Raw genomic sequence first — 18,064 nt, forward strand, 5'->3', positions numbered from 1 at the left:
CGTAATGTTTTAACTTGTGTTCTAGGGTAGGGTAGGTTTATTTGAACTAAAAGTATATTAAATAGTTGCTAAGTTGTCATGCTAAAACATTTATTTAATTACTTATCTATGAAATTGTGATATGGGGTCAGTCATGGTGTTGCTACGAAACTGTTTGGAAGGTAGCTACTTTTTATATCAGCATAGGCATTATCTCCAGATTGACGGAGTTGCTATGGGCAGCCCTGTGGCGCCGGTGTTAGCGAACATCTGGATGGAGCATTTTGAGACTAACATAGACCTGCAACCATGGGCAGTGAAATTATGGAAGCGATATGTCGATGATGTCTTTTGTATCATGAAAGGTGGAAAACAAGAAGTTGAGCAACTACTCCAGTATCTCAATTCCATTCATTCAAGGGTAAAATTTACATATGAACTGGAATCGGAACGCAGTTTACCTTTTCTGGACGTAAAAGTGGTAGGTCGGATGGATGGTACTCTGGCGTACACTGTCTACAGGAAGCCTACACACACAGACAGATATCTTAACGCTCTGTCTCATCACCACCCCCGTCACCTGCTGTCCGTCGTGAACTCCTTAAAGAACAGGGCGCGTGACTTGTGTGACCCGGAATTTCTTGAGAGTGAGTTGTCACACGTTCAGGGGGTTCTTAGAAAGAATGGGTACAGATTACACAGTAGACAGCCTAGACGAAAGCCGAGGGGGAAGCATCCAGATGTTCCAAGGCGACCAGCTTTTATGCCCTACGTCAGAGGTGTGACGGACAAGGTCGGGACGGTACTAGGGAAGTATTCTATACGTACCGTGTACTTACCGATGTCCAAAGTGTCAGGGCAACTTAGGTCAGCAAAGGATGTTATCCCGTATCAGACACCAGGTGTGTACAAGATAGATTGCAGCTGTGGTAGTTTCTATATTGGAGAAACCAAACGCACAATAGCGGTAAGGGTCAAGGAGCATATCGCGGCTGTCAAAAACCGCCAAATTAATAAGTCTGCGGTAGCTGAATATCTGCTACAGTCGGGACCAAACCACTGGATCGAGCTCCATAGTCCCAAAATTCTATCAACGGAACGTCTGTTCTACAGCAGAAAAGTACGTGAAGCGATTGAAATTAGGAAGCATCGAAATTTCAACCAAAATGAGGGACAGGGAATTTCTTCTTCGTGGAATCCAGTGATTAGCAAATGTAAGCGTGAAAAAACACCGAGGGACACACCGGCTGATGTCGTGAGTGTTGTGTGTAGGCAAAGTGACAACCCTAGCGCAAAAGTGAATAATCAAGAACAAGTGCGGGTAGTTCGAGAAACTCGCGCGGCTAGAAGATGTTGATGCAATTCCTCGCCAGTCTACCCGTGACCACGAACATAATGTGATGTTCGAAACGTCAGGCCTAACATAAATGTAAGTGTTTACGCGATTAAGTCCCGTTTTGTTCTAAAATTATGAGTGCAAATCGTGTTAGTCTAAATCAATACACTGCTTCTTTGTTTACCCGTTTGACAGATAATTCTAATCTTAAAAGAAACGAAGTATAGGATCCGCAATTTTTTTATATTGTAGACTGATCAGCGATTGGCCCTAGTCACACCTGATGGAAAGTGAAGACAGAGTCTATGTAAGATGGAGCTCGCCGATTCAGTAATAGCCTATTCACTCTTGCTTTAAAGAGACAGAGGTCGTATTTACCTGGGAACTAGGTAGATGGTGGGAGCGCATTCCTTTGCAGTCCGCATCACAAAAGATGAGGCAAATCGTTACATATATTTCATCATGGGTTCTCTTCATTCCGGAAAATTGGTTTCATTTTGTCATAACAACTTTATCCCTGCAATCTCCAAAGATGGAAGTTAATTGATTCGATTCGAACTCAGTTTAATGATCAAAAACACATGTATACCCATGTATAATTGAGTTTGTTTTCGACATCCCAATACATGTAGGGATGACACATCCATACTTCCATACTAATATTATAAATGCGAAAGTAACTCTGTCTGTCTGTCTGTCTGTCTGTCTGTCTGTCTGTCTGTCTGTTACGCTTTCCCGCTTAAACCACGCAACCGATTTTGATGAAATTTGGAACAGACAATCTTTAGACCCTGAGACAGAACATAGGCTACTTTTTATTTCGAAAATAAAAAACCGGCCAAGAGCGTGTCGGGCCACGCTCAGTGTAGGGTTCCGTAGTTTTCCGTATTTTTCTCAAAAACTACTGAACCTATCAAGTTCAAAACAATTTTCCTAGAAAATCTTTATAAAGTTCTACTTTTGTGATTTTTTTCATATTTTTTAAACATATGATTCAAAAGTTAGAGGGGGGGGGACGCACTTTTTTTTCCTTTAGGAGCGATTATTTCCGAAAATATTAATATTATCAAAAAACGATCTTAGTAAACCCTTATTCATTTTTAAATACCTATCCAACAATATATCACACGTTGGGGTTGGAATGAAAAAAAAATATCAGCCTCCACTTTACATGTAGGGGGGTACCCTAATAAAACATTTTTTTCCATTTTTTATTTTTGCACTTTGTTGGCGTGATTGATATACATATTGGTACCAAATTTCAGCTTTCTAGTGCTAACGGTTACTGAGATTATCCGCGGACGGACGGACGGACGGACGCACAGACAGACATGGCGAAACTATAAGGGTTCCTAGTTGACTACGGAACCCTAAAAAGGGATGAAGGGGTTGAAAAAGAGGTTGAAAGTTTGTATGGGATTTCTTAATTTTAAATGATAAAACCATGAAACTTTATATTTTAGCACTTGATAAGAAATCATTAAACATATATTTAAAGTCACATACAGGTCAAACGCGATTAATTAACATTATTTTTATCTTTAAAATAAACATGGTGGGAAATAAACATTAACTAAAAGCGGGTAGATTATATTTATTTGTCTACCCCGAACATTTATATAAATTAATATCGGGTAGTTTTGTGTTGTTTACATCTCCGGTGACATTTTGCTGGGACGTCAGTCTTCCGCGACCACGGCCAGTGCAACCTGGCCGAAACGTTGGGAAAAAAGGTAAAAATAATGTTAATTAATCGCGTTTGACCTGTATGTGACTTTAAATATGTGTACAAAGCGCGAGAACTTAGATTAGATTAGATTAGATTTCTTTATTTCATGATAAAAATTACACTATAAATTTGCTACATGTCAAAATTATGTTTATCTTCTCATCATGATCGTCAAAAATTACATAATAAATTCCAAATAAAAATAATTGTGTCTCCCAAATGAGGATCGTCATTTACAAAGAAAGAAAATACACATGCCAAGCTAAATAAAATTAATAAATTAAGTTACAATATCATGAAAGTATCACAAAGCAAGAAAATATTATATAACAGAGAAATATAGGTATAATTATATCGTCGGTCATTAAAAATTCAAATCCATGTACTCATTTACAGAGTACATGGGGTTATCTAACAAAAAGTTTCTCAATTTGCGCTTAAATGCTTCGTCACATGGCTCATTTCTCAGATCGGCAGGTAAGTGCTCATAGTAAGTACTTAAAGTGTTATATCATTAAACATCTTGATAAGGGATAGGGATAGGAATAGGGATAGGGATAGCGATAGGGAAAGCGATAGGGATAGCGATAGGGAAAGCGATAGGGATAGCGATAGGGATAGCGATAGGGATAGCGATAGGGATAGCGATAGCGATAGCGATAGCGATAGCGATAGCGATAGCGATAGCGATAGCGATAGCGATAGCGATACGGATACGGATACGGATAATATGGGTATCGTTAGCGGGATACGGATAATCGGTCGGCGGTCTCTTACAATCAATGTGCTCTAAGACGATCGTTGTTTGCTTGCTTGAAGATTACGTTTGCGATAAGTATAAGCAAAATGTAAAAAATTGTAAGGAATAATAGAAAAAAGTACTTTTTACCCACCGATCATAGTGTCGAAATACGGGCTATGTGGGATGTTTATAAAGGTTTCCCCAGCGTATATAGAATTACCTACGCTGTGGTCGATGTGTAATATTTCTACAATCATTGCAAGCAAAAGTATTATGTGCAATCGAAATAATCGCAGATAAATATACCTACAGAGAAACCTACGGTCCCTACGGATCCAAATGAAAATCTTAATGAATACTTTTATTACGCGGGCGAAGCCGCGGGTAAAAGCTAGTTTCTAATAAAGGCCTTTATGAAGGGCAGGGTCGTAATCGATGTTATATGTTATATAAAAAGGTCAAAGCATAACTCCCGAGTTATGATGTGACACAAATCAATATAGAGCTGTGGGCGATTTGGAGTTATAGGATTTCCGCGAGGTTAGTAGGGACATTTTTACTTTGATGTTTTTGTATGTTTTACCATCAAACTGATCCAAATATAATATTTCTTCATTTTATTTTAATGTGTTCCCTTTTAACTGAAGTATACCTATTTCTTATTTAGTTATAATGTATCTTAGTATCACAGAATGCCTAGTCAAGATATTTTATTGCAAATCTACATTTGCCAATCAAAAATATGAAATATAGTGATATCTGGATACCTTGCCAACGTCCTAATCGCTTACGAGGGATTCCACGAGAATGTCGCTTACATTACGACATGCTTTTGCCTTGTTATGCCAGCTAATTATTTGAATCAAATCTGTAAAGCTCGAGAAAATACTGCCTTGTTAACCAAGTCACTCTTCTGTAATTGCGCGACAGAGCCAGACTGCGTCAACGATTTTCACTTCAGCCAGGCCGGCTGGTCCCTTGCGTAGTTTTATTCATATTGCAAAAACCTACAACACAGGCATCTTCTGGGCGAGCTCACTCCATCGTAGGCCACGTCTTTGCCTTTGGCTAGTCTGTGGTCAAGAGTAAGCTCATTTATAATATAAAAAAAAACCTAAGTATATCTAAGCAATGATAACACGTCAAAGTATGGTTCAATTAATTCCCATTTCATCCTTTATTCTCTGTTATCCTCATTGATGAGGGTCGTGATCCCGTGACGAGCAATCTTGTGCGCGACGTTTCATCATTCATGTCCAGTTTTATTCAAAATGAAGTTTGACCGAATCATTTTCTTCTTATGACGTCACCATTACACACAAGACAATAGGCTAGTTTCCTGCTAGTCAAATCAGCTTCTTTTTAAGAACTGTCAAAACGATTTTATAATATGGAAATAATATGAAATACTGAGGAGTGACCTCACGGTCGATTCATTTTATATATTTCTCTCTGACTTGTTAAATATAAATTATGTTTAAAAATAACTACTGTCCATATTTTCCTTCAAATTATTTGGTAATTTATTACGTGCACTGCATAAAATATTTTATTCTAAGTATAGGAAACTAGCTTGTTGTCAGCAATCTACATACGCTTGCCGCGTTTGTTCAATACCAACTAACTATAGGTGCAAACGAAGCAATGCAATGGCGTGTGAATTGCTGGCAATTGTGTTGTCCGTGTAATGTAACAGCACCTTAAAATAAGCGTTGGAGATATCTAAGGGCGAAACGGCTGCAATATGCGAGACGACTAAAAAACTAGTTAGTCCGTCAGTTAGATTATCAAAGAACTAGCTGTTTTACAGCGGCTTCGCCCGCGTACTAAAAGTAATCGTATTCAAACGTTGAACTTTGGATCCCCATTTCACCCTTTTAAGATGTGAATTTTGAAAAATCCTTTCTTAGTGCTCCTCTATACCTCATAAGGAACCTACGTGCCAAATTTGGAATCTCTAGGACCAGCGGTTTTGGCTGTGCGTTGATATATCAGTCAGTCAGTCAGTCAGTTTCTTCTTTTATATATTTAGATTTTAGACACGTATTCTTTCTTTTTTCTCGTAAACTAAAAATGACGACGGTACAGTGCGATGAAGTTTCGCGTGACGTCACGCCTAGGTACAATTTTTACTTAGAAGTGGCGTCACAAGCCCCCACTCCGGAACTTTGAATCTTTGTATTTTTTCGTTAATTATAAAAAGCGAAAAATATGTGTTCTGAATTTTTGGACTAACTGACGGACTAAACAGAATGCCATTTTTTTATGTAGTCGTCATCCCTAATAGGCAAAAATAAAAATAGGAAAATCTCCTGCAACTGAAATTATTACAAGGACCTACGCTGACTACAATTGATGTCTATGTCCATTATTCATGTCAGTAGTTTGTTGCTTTATCTGTTACATTATTAGTGGCAGCCTTTATATTTCCGTTTACCCTCTGGAGGAAATGAAACAATTAAATCATAAGCATTGACTTATATAACATTTCGAAAGGACGTGACACACTGATACCAAAGCTGTCAGTTTAGGAAAATCTTGTAAATTACTTTAAATAATCAGTGGATCCAGTGAATAAGGGCATAACTCAAAATGACTCGGTGAAAAACGGCACAAGTCCTATCAACAGGACCTACTGTTTTGTCCACCGATTAGAAAAGCTATTAGGTTATAGATTTCTGCAAAGTAACTCCTAATTACATCGATATAGTCATAGTTATAGGAAACGGTGTTAAAAACTATTTTTTTATCGCTAGTTGCATACATTGTACTCTGAAAACTTGACTGTCTTGTTGCAAATAAACGATTTAATTTGACATACGAATTGCCCTATTCTTACGTTTGAAATCTTTGATAGTGGGACTGTCCCGCCGGGAAGCTCTATTTTCCGGTACCGCTGTTACATGTGAAATAATATTGGGTAACTTGTCTTTTGCGGTTGTTCCACATGAATATATTTATCAATTTATAAATTAAATTAAATATTCGTTTTCTATCTTCTTGCTCAAGGGAATGCTTCACTTCGTATATCTGAGGTAAAATTTCAAATAACCATATTTGTTAGTTAAGTATGGGAACAAACATCGGTTATAGGCTAGGTACAGCCGACTACAAAGACATGTATCCATTTTTTCACCTTATTGCATTGTAATAAGGTGAAAAGTGTATATGTCGCAGGGAAATGGCCAAAACAGAGATTTCATCAAATCACTAAGGGATATGATCAAATCACGCAGGATGTCAAAATGGCGAATCCATTTTATCATTTCTGTAGAAAATTTCAGTCATTTGACTAAATCCCTTACTCTGTTTAGTGAAATCACAAAATCGACCAACAGACACGCCACGTTTTGTCATTTCACTAGATTTGTTTAGGGATTGATAAAATCCCTGAACTACGTCAGTAAGTTGACGAAACGAGCTGATAAAGTCAACTAGTTTTATCATTTCGCTAAACAAGTTCAGTGAAAAGACAAAATGATTTAATAAATATGAAAATAATTTAAAATGAAACATTTTTAGCTTTGTTTCTTCACTTATTCTATTTTTTTTTCTTATTTATAGAAAACCAAAAACTCTTAAAAACGGATTCAATTTTACCATTTCACTAATCTAGTTAAGGATTCAATCAAATCAAGTGACAAAGGCAAGAGTCTAATAAATCTAATTGGATATATTAGATTCTTGGCTTTGTCATTTCACGAAACCGGTTCAGACATTTGATCAAATCACCAGTTGAGACTTTATCATTTCCCTAAATTTGTTTAGGGAAATGTTAAAACTAGTTGACTTTTTGAGTTCGTTTCGTCAACTCACTGTCGTGGTTCAGGGATTTTATCAAATCCCTAAACAAATCTAGTGAAATGTCAAAACGTGGCGTGTCTATTGGCCGATTTTGTGATCTCACTAAACAGAGTCAGGGATTTAGTCAAATGACTGAAATTTTCTAGAGAAATGATGAAATGGATTCGCCATTTTGACATCCTGCGTGATTTGATCAAATCCCTTAGAGATTTGATCAAATCTCTGTTTTGGCCATTTCCCTGCGACATATACATATCTTTGTAGTCGAGTGTACAAGTCTTTTATACTCTGGGGATCCACCCAACTCAAGTATGACCGACTGTTAGTAACATATGAATATTTATTTCAACGAAATTGAATTTGACGTGTTTCTATTTTTACAAGTTTTGAGCCAGAAAAATAAGCAAATAATTAATATATAGATTGTACTTCTCAAACGATGTCAGTTTTGTTTAATAACTTACACTATGACAAAAAGTTTTTATCTTGTATATTTTTTGTATGAAAGTACAACAGGTAACTTCAGAGTAAACGTTATGTTTTACTGAAACCTGAAAAACTTTGCCGACATCCGTAATAAAAGGCGTCTGTCTTTTTTATGAAGAAGAACTAGTAGGCACACTCCTTTAGAAGCCTAATGCAAGCGATATTGTTCGAGACGCAAATCACCAATCCTTGCGGGGTGAGGCGGGCGCGCACGGTGCTGCCATTGGTCGTTTCAAATAATGGCGCGCCTTTACGATTAGCAGTAGGGATGGGAATGGTACATGTCTATTATAGACAATGGTACCGGTACCAGTACTGTGGTGAATTTGTTTTGCAACAAATTATAATATTATAATTAAATTATAATAAGGCCTAGTTACCCTTCGGGTTGGAAGGTCAGATGGCAGTCGCTTTCATAAAACTAGTGCCTACGCCAAATCTTAGGAGTAGTTTCCAAAGCGGACCCCAGGCTCCCATGAGCCGTGGCGAATGCCGATGCCGGCATAACGCAACGAGGATGATGATTGTGATAGCACCTCAATAAAAATCATTCTAGTAACTAATAACTAAACTGTGCATTTTTACTTACGTTTACTAAGTTAAATTACCAACTAAATATTCTAAACTAATCAATCAACTAAATAACACTATAGACTCTACAGATTCTAGATAATTATTCACAATTACAAATCTGCGTTCTTTTATATTTCATCAAATGGTAGCACATGGTACGAACGGTAGTACGAAGTTCCAGCAACAGACATAAACTAACATGGCCCCATCCCTAGTCGTTTACGTGAAAGGGATAGCATATCGCATTGTTAACTAGGCAAAAAGGGATGGACGCGCCTTGGCGCCGCTCAGTACAACCATATTGACCAGTATAAATGAACTCCGCGGATAATAAACAATATTCAACAAAATAATTAATTTGACTTAACTGTGGAATGTTATTCCATCTTTTTTATATATAGAAGTGTTAGAAGACTTGCCACACCACTTTATGCTGCAAGAGACCATTGTTTGCAACCAAATTTGATTATTTAAGATTTTTTCCCGAGCGGACACGAACACTGTTAGCGGGTCGTATACTTGGGCGCTACTGATCGGTGTCGCACGCGTTCAAACTTTTATAAACCTGATTTGTCGTATGCTTGGTGACCGCGAGTCGCCCTGTAAGGGCCGTCTTGTTGTATTGGTCTGTGACTAGTAGGTAACTAAAGGCAAACTTAATAGAGGCCACCGCTAAAAAATAGGAGCAATTTCGCACGCGTCCTCCTCTTTCATCATAAACGATAGAATCTCGTTGAACTCGGCCTATAAAACAAGTGTAATATAAAGTTCACTATCGTCTTACAGAACCTTACTTCGGATAATATATTTGATTTGTATAATAATTCTTGGCAGAAGACACGTTTGGCAGAAACACCTTACGCTGCTTTGGCATAAATCATTTCGCAGATTTTTATAATACCGAATAGTACGTTGGCATAATGTTGATGAGCATAATAGTCTTCTAGTCGAATAGTACTTTTACAGATAATATTTGTGCATAATATTTAGGTGGCATAAAGTTGCAATTTGCTTTTTGATAGCGAGTCGAATGTGTTGGGGATGCAAGATACCTAACACTCCTCCTCACTTCGCTCGTCGTCGTACCTAACGGGGGATCAGGGACAGTATTTCCTTTTCGATAGCGTGTCATAATTCTGGTCTTGTAAATGCTATACGATTATTATGGTACATAAAATTATGCTAAATCAAAGTCGACTGTTCTGTAAAGTAATATTCTGCCAAATATATCGTTCGCGTGGTAGTAATAATGCCATTCCACCGAAAATGTTTCTGCGAAACATGATTGTTATGCGAAGTGTGTTTCTGACCAAAATTATTCTGCTAGATGATGGTAACCCGTACAATAATGAAACCGACAAACATAATGAAACCGAAATCTAAAAATCCTTACGACATTTATTTCCCTAGCGAAACTAGAATACATAAACTACATATTGACGGTAGTAATTTTCCTTTATAACCCCAAGGAGGCGTATAGATGTCTCAGTTGTGGTCAAACGGGGAGTAAACTATGTAATATACTGTCGGCAGCAGATATATCGGACCGGGCGGGGCATTCAAAAATGTCTGACCACATCCTAACACCTTGGAAAAGTTGGAAATAGAGACGTGTTCAGATATTTCTGATCACCGTGACCGTTCCGATGTAACTGATGGCGACTGTACAAGAATTGCTATGAAGCTCGAAGGTAAACTTAGATTTACCACATATTAAGTTTGCCTTAGTAGGGTGTTAAGAAGTTTACGTTTATAAGGAAAACTCCCTGAGGTTAGGTAAGGTTTCGCAATCAGGACAGTAGCGTTTAATCATGTTGGATTTTTTATAGACTGATCAGGGACTGACCCTAGTCATACCTGCCGAAATACAATCGTTGACGCTAGACGCCGATCAGTTCGACTCTGTGGCGCCAATACAGAAGAGCGATAGAGATAGATAGCTGCGATAACGATATTATCGTATGCGTTTGTACATTTGGCTACGCATCCTGATGGAAAGTGAAGCGATCTAAGATGGCGTTCACCAATGCAGTAATAGCCTATTCGTTTAAGAGTATATGCGTAAATAGATCAGTCATAAAATATAAATTGGAAGGAGAAGAGTCTTGAAATGAATGGGCCCCTGCATTCATTTCAAGACTCTTCTCCTTCCAAACAGACTACTTAAACACCTATTCCCGGACAATTTAATCAATAATATTGTTCATTATATTAGGTTAGAGTAGTAGGGTAAACTCGTCTCATTCGGTGACACGCCCAATTCGGTGAAACAACCAAAAATCGTCTTTCGGAATAGTGCTTCAAAGCTTGTATCACCGAATTAGGCGTGTCACCGAATGAGGCGAGTTTACCCTAATGGGACGTATCTCGGAAAACTGCTAAGTTAAATTGGGACTGGGCTGATCATGTCTGCCGAATGCCGGTTCGGCCAGACATAGAACAAAACAGAGACGAATGGAAAAATAGGGGGGACGCCTTTGCCCAGCAGTGGGACAGAGCAGGGTCGGAATAATAAGAGTAAATTATCATTATTATCAAAAATAAACAATATATAAAATTATACATATCTATGTTTGCTCTATTTTGTTTTACCCTTCATATCGCTTTTCCAGTAAAACCGATTATGTTCCGCTCACAAAAAATGGGCGTCAACACAGAATTCCACGGTATCTATAATCCAACCCTCCTGAAATATTGTACAAACATAACTGTATACTCGAGATAATACATTTGTAGGCATTTAGGTTACCGAGAAAAACCTGCAAAATATTGCTTATACCGAAAAGCCAATATAATTTTATACAAACATTTTTGGTTTCCGGTTACGTCTTAACTCTTATTCATACTTCAGTTTCATTTTTTGTTTAGGTATAACTATACAGGGTGTTTGGTAACCGGATGCAAAGCCGAAAGTAGGAGATAGTCTAGGTCATGTAGATCATTTTTAGCAATACTTGTCTTAGACAAATGTTATTTTTAATTTTTTTTTTATCGTACTTTGAAATCACTTAAATCATTTACATTTTCATGTAACTAAAATTTTAAATCGCTGTCAACTTGTTTTCTTTAGACAAAGATGTTTGAAATCACTTTTCTAGTGTTTGATAGACATTGCACAATACGAAATAAAACAAAAAAAAATCTACCTGCAGTAAAAAAAGTACTAATTATCGATTTAGTCTGAAGTTTTGCAGTTTTCTCCGACAAATCTTAAAATCATTATTTTTAAAATCGGGACTTAATCGCGTATAACTACATATTAAACTGACCTCCAACGTTTCAAGGACGGCGTTGTCCCCGTGGTCTCGGAGAAGACTGGCTTGAAATGACATCAACACCTTCTGACAGCCGCGCGAGTTTTTCGAACTACCCGCACTTGGTTTTGATTATCAACTTGACTTGACAATTATTCGGACTTGGACAAAGTGCAGTGTGAGTTGTACGAAGTACATTGTATGTGTAGTTCAGTGTTGTCACGCGAGGATTTCGATTTACTCGATCGCATTACCTACGAGCAAGCGGGTCGTATTTTTGAGTCTAGTAGTGATGTGCATAACAGAAAATATGATAGACTGCTTTATCGATATAGGAGAAACGTGAGTACGGGGAATATTCGCGATGACAAAACTACCACCACAGTTGTTAATTTATCGAGTGCTACTTTGGATGATGCAACTGTCAGTGTACTGGAGAAGGGGTTAAATTTTGCTATAACCCCTAAACGTATTCCTTATGAGACCGTGATCTGCGGTGTTGAGGAGGCCATAACGCGCAATAAGGTACCGTCGTGTGACGCGGAAGCGTTAAGACAGGATGTTGCCGTTATCCTGAGGAGAGCCAAACTGCCAAAGAGTAACACCACTACAGAGGAGAGGATAGCCCTTAGAAATCTGAAGAATAATGAAGATATCTTAGTACTAAAGGCTGACAAGGGGAATGCCACAGTAGTGATGGACACAGCGGCTTATGATGGTAAAATACGACACTTGCTGGATGACGATCTTGTGTACAAACCTGTTTCGTACAACCCTACTGCTAGGGTTACTCGTCGCATTAGGGCTGTCATCAGAGACTGCAGAGAGATTTTCGAGGAAGACGTTTTCAATCGTTTGTACAAACCGAAGATTGTGCTACCGCCTAAGTTGTATGGTTTGCCTAAAGTACATAAGACAAACGTGCCGTTGCGGCCTATCGTGAGTCAGATTTCTTCTCCCACTTACGATCTTGCAAAGCATGTTGGATCGGTGTTGCAGCCGCTTGTGGGTGGTACGTCGTCTTTCGTGAAGGACTCTCGTCACTTTATAGACATCCTCAAAGAAGTAACGCTGGAACCAGATGAGATAATGGTGAGTTTTGATGTGGAGTCACTTTTCACCAATGTTCCCGTTAAAGAATGTCTAGAAGTTGTCAGAAGGAAACTGAGCGATAGTGGCATGTCGGAGACAATAATGGTGCTGCTGAGGAACTGCTTGGAAGGGAGCTACTTTTTGTATCGCGGAAAACATTACCTCCAGATTGATGGGGTTGCCATGGGTAGTCCTGTGGCACCGGTTCTGGCAAACATCTGGATGGAGCATATCGAGGCCAGTGTAGATCTGCAGCCTTGGGCAGTGAAGTTGTGGAAGCGATATGTGGATGATGTTTTCTGTATTATGAAGGGTGGTAAGCAGGAGGTGGAGCAACTTCTCCAATATCTTAATTCTATTCATCCAAGGACTAAGTTTACGTACGAATTAGAATCACAGCGCAGTTTGCCATTCTTAGACGTGAAAGTGATTGGTCGAGTGGACGGAACCCTAACTCACACTGTTTACAGAAAGCCTACGCACACTGACAGGTATTTGAATGCCCTTTCTCACCACCACCCGCGCCACCTGCAGTCAGTTGTCTCATCGCTGGTGAATAGAGCGTATGATCTGTGTGACCCTGAATATTTGAAGGATGAGTTGTCACATATTCAGGAGGTGCTTAGAAGGAACGGGTACAAGAATAAAAAGTGGCAACCTAGACGGAAGGCTAGGGGGAAACGTCCTGAGGTGTCCAGACAACCGGCATTTCTGCCGTATGTTAAAGGTGTGACGGATAAGGTTGGTACAGTACTTGGAAAGTACTCTATAAAGACGGTGTACACGCCATTATCCAAAGTTGCAGGAAGCCTAAGATCACCTAAGGACGTTATACCGTTTCAATCACCTGGCGTTTATAAAATTGATTGCAGTTGTGGTAGCTCCTACATTGGAGAAACTAAGCGCACCATAGAAGAAAGGGTAAAGGAGCACATCGCGGCTGTGAAAAATCGTCAGGTCAACAAGTCTGCCGTGGCTGAACATTTGTTAGAGTCAGGGCCAAACCACTGGATCGAACTACATGACCCTAAAGTCCTTTCCACGGAACGCCATTTCTACAGTAGAAAAGTGCGTGAAGCCATTGAAATCAAAAAACATCGCAATTTCAATCGGGACGAAGGTTTTAGGATCTCATCCACATGGAATCCTGTCATTAATAAGTGTAAGCCGAAAATAATATCGACAGTCGTTAAATCGAATATCGTCAGTGTTGTATGTCGACAGAGTAACATCCCTAGTGCGCAAACAGTTCAAGTTGATAATCAAAACCAAGTGCGGGTAGTTCGAAAAACTCGCGCGGCTGTCAGAAGGTGTTGATGTCATTTCAAGCCAGTCTTCTCCGAGACCACGGGGACAACGCCGTCCTTGAAACGTTGGAGGTCAGTTTAATATGTAGTTATACGCGATTAAGTCCCGATTTTAAAAATAATGATGTGTAATAATCGTGAAAGTTTAAATAAATCTTAAAATTTAAATTAAAAAAAAACTAATAACATTTGTCTAATACAAGTATGGCTAAAAATGTTCTACATGGCTTAGACTATCTCCTACTTTCTGCTTTGCATCCGGTTTCCAAACACCCTGTATAATAAAGATTAATAAAATTTTCTACCACCTGCAATGAAATGCAAAATAATTATTCAAAATTCGGAATAAAGTAAGTATAACCTATTGCTTAAATTATTATTTTGCGGTAGCTCTGCTAGTTAAACAATAAATATTTTTGTATTCTATTCTTCATTGGCAATAAACGTTACATCCGAAAAAATAATTTTTCAATTTCGAGATAAAAAGCACCAGCAAATGATCTTGCATACAAACCGTACAGGCATACATAGTATAAAGAAGCAGTCATTAGTATTCTTTGCTCGCTCCGGTAAGATTACTTTTCCTAATTAATTGATATAAACTATACAAACAAAAAGGTCGGCATAGCGGGAATCTTGTGGGCACACAATACATAAACATCTTCTACATATCTAGAATCCAATCGTACCTATATACCTACACACGCGGAAGTCTAAGACTTACGATGCGGGTGCCCTGGTCAGGGCTACCGGAGAGCGCAGTGGTGAAGTGAAACGTTCCGAACCCAGTGCGCTCTCACAACGGAAAGAGGGTGAAACGCCGGAGTGGGTTTAGTGGGTAGGGCCGTTTCTCCCCTTCTCGTCAGGAGAAGGGAAAGCAACGGCGAGTCCCACACAGCGTGCGCAACAGCATTCCCACTCCGTCAAAAAAAAAAAGGCTTTATTGATTAGTAATTTCTACATAATGGATATATCTTGATAGTGGATCAAGATTTGTGGTAAAGCTATACTAACTCAGGGGTTCTAGCACGGTTACTGGCCTGCTAGTAAAAATTATATACCTAAATGTCAAACATCAAAATAAAATCATTTTCATTTCAAAATCTGTTTAAGCAGCTGTTTAACAGCCAAATACTATTGTGAAAAATTTAATAACAGCGTAAACCAGAATACAGTGCCCAAATCAGCAGAAGAACTACCGACGCAGAAACGCCAGCAAACTCAATTTGCAGAACCCGGTAAGCCAAAGTAGACGTCTATAGCAGCCTCTCTTAATTATTGAAACCATTCAATAGAGTCCGCACCTACTAGCTTATGCCACAAGATCACTCCTCAATCAACAGTTTCCTAGGCGTCGCAAATATGTAAGTAGTAAGTATATTCAAGTTAATCAATCAATCAATCAATCAATATTTATTGCACCATGGTAAATATACAAAAGATGTTACAATTAGGTAATACATGCAGTCTCTCATGGACCCTACATAAGGGTATAGCAAACATTTCCTTAAGCTAAGTTTAATTAATTATTAAATTATGTTAGTATAAAATACACTTAACAATAAATAGGTTTTGGATATGTGATAATAGGCACTGTGTTATTAAATAAAACTGTCATTCAGAAAATCTGTGACTGAATAATATGCTTTTTCTGCGAGGAGCGATTTCAACTTATTAGCATATATAGGGTCCCTTTCCTCTGCCTTTATGTAACTTGGTATGTGATTATACAATTTAACGGCTGCATATTGAGGGCTTTTCCGGTATATTTCAAGTGTTGGCGCCGGAAGATCAAGTTTGTATTTTTGTCTTTTATTCGGTAGCTTTTTGAATAGATGCATATTTTTTCTGACATACATACCTATTTCCAAAATGTAAAGACTTGGTAGAGTAAGTATGCCGTGTTTAATAAAATATGGTTTGCAGCTATCTCGATATCGTATTCCAACTAACGCCCGAATACAGTTTTTTTGCATCACAAACAAGTCGTGAACATCAGTGCTGTTACCCCACATTAAAATCCCATAACGTAACCATGAATTGGCAAAGGCATAGTAGGCACTTAGTGCTGTTTCGAAGCTAGTAGTCTTGCGGAGTGTAAAAAGTCCATAGATAAACTGAGATATTTTGGTTTTTGTACATGATATGTGAGTTTTCCAATTAAGATGGCTGTCAAGAGTAACACCTAAAAGTTTGAAGTTATCGACCTCTTCAATTTCTGTGTTATTAACTGATATTTGTAATTGTAAAGGTTTTCTCTGGTGAGGATAGAATTGGATTAATTTAGTTTTGTTACAGTTTATTGCAAGATTATGGTCGCGCATCCAGTCATTTATGTTATTTAATGTGAGTTCTAGTTTTGCGTTATAGTTTTCATTGCTATTTAAATCAAAAAGGAGAGAGACGTCATCTGCAAAAAGGATACATTTATCATCAATTTCTTTTGGTAGGTCGTTTACATATAGTAAAAATAAGAGACAGCCCAAAACGCTTCCTTGCGGGATTGAACCCTTTATTTCTACTATGTTAGACTGAACTGATTCTAATATATTGTTAGATGGATTTAAGTATTCTATTTGAACAAGTTGCGTACGATTTTGTAGGTAAGATTCAAACCAGTGGTATGCTATGCCTCTAATTCCCGCTCCGTACAATTTATTAAGCAATATTCTGTGAGAAACTTTATCGTAGGCTTTTGTAAGATCCGGGAGCAATCCAACCGCATGGTGCTTATTGTTTAAGGTTTCCATAATTTCTTTTGTGTAGTTGGTAAGAGCAAGGGAAGTAGATCTATTTTTCCTGAAACCGTATTGGTTGTCGTCTAAAACATGATTTTTTTCTAGGAATTTATAGACTCTGTTGCACATACACTTTTCAAATACCTTTGAAATGGTGGGCAAGAGTGCTATTGGTCGATAGTTATTGGTGTCAAGAGTGCTACCTTTCTTGTGTATAGGTTTTATTACAGATACCTTGAGTTGCTGCGGGAACACTCCTTCATTAAAAGACTGATTTATTAACATAGCCAGCGGTTTTGACAGTTCAGTGGCACAGAATCTGAGTAATGTTGAAGGAATATCGTCAATGCCTGAGCTTAGTGTATTTTTAAATCCAAGTATGATTTTAAAGACTTCAATTTCAGAAACTGGGTACAAGTACATTGATGCAATAACAGGATTACGTACCGGGCGGCCGCCTGAGGCGCCAGCTTCGCCATGAGTTTCCTGATCACCGTAGACAGAAGCAAAAAAATCATTAAAGGAATTTGCTATAACGTTTGGATTTTCTGTGGTAATATTTTGCGGCATAATGTTGATTTTTAAGTTTTTTTTAACTCGTACTTTATTTTTTAAATTGTTAATAATTTTCCACATAGTTGCTGTTTTATTGACTGATTTTTTCATTTCATTCATATAATTCATTCATATATTACGATAATCATAAAAAATCATTGAAAGGGTAGATTCTATTTTACACGAACTCGCAAATAGCCATATATAAAACGAAGCTGCCTAACATGTCGGCCATATTAACATGTCGTAACTCAACGGAAATAGTGCCGTAAATTACCAAATCGCTGCAATAAACAGAACAGAGTGTTTTTCTGCTGATGGTAATGGATATTTGCAAGTTCTTTTTGTGCTAAATATCAATTATTTATAAGATTTACTTGTTGAGAAAACTTCGAGACATCGATGCTGTAGAGTGTAGAAAAACATCGTATGGTAAATAAAATATCACTTTTACTGGAACGTAACTTTA

The 18,064-nt window shown here is 38.0% G+C and overlaps 1 protein-coding gene across 1 annotated transcript; it reads left to right on the plus strand.

Annotated features, from left to right (window-relative positions):
* The first annotated feature begins 214 nt into the window (after positions 1–214).
* LOC125235611 lies at positions 215–17,521 on the plus strand. Its single transcript, XM_048142209.1, has 4 exons — positions 215–375; positions 12,239–13,630; positions 15,461–15,540; positions 17,445–17,521. The coding sequence occupies exons 1-4, from the start codon at positions 215–217 to the stop codon at positions 17,519–17,521; spliced, it is 1,710 nt and encodes a 569-aa protein (XP_047998166.1).
* Positions 17,522–18,064: the final 543 nt, after the last annotated feature.

The sequence above is a fragment of the Leguminivora glycinivorella genome, chromosome 17 (assembly GCF_023078275.1).
Source record: "Leguminivora glycinivorella isolate SPB_JAAS2020 chromosome 17, LegGlyc_1.1, whole genome shotgun sequence".
NCBI lineage: Eukaryota > Metazoa > Arthropoda > Insecta > Lepidoptera > Tortricidae > Leguminivora > Leguminivora glycinivorella.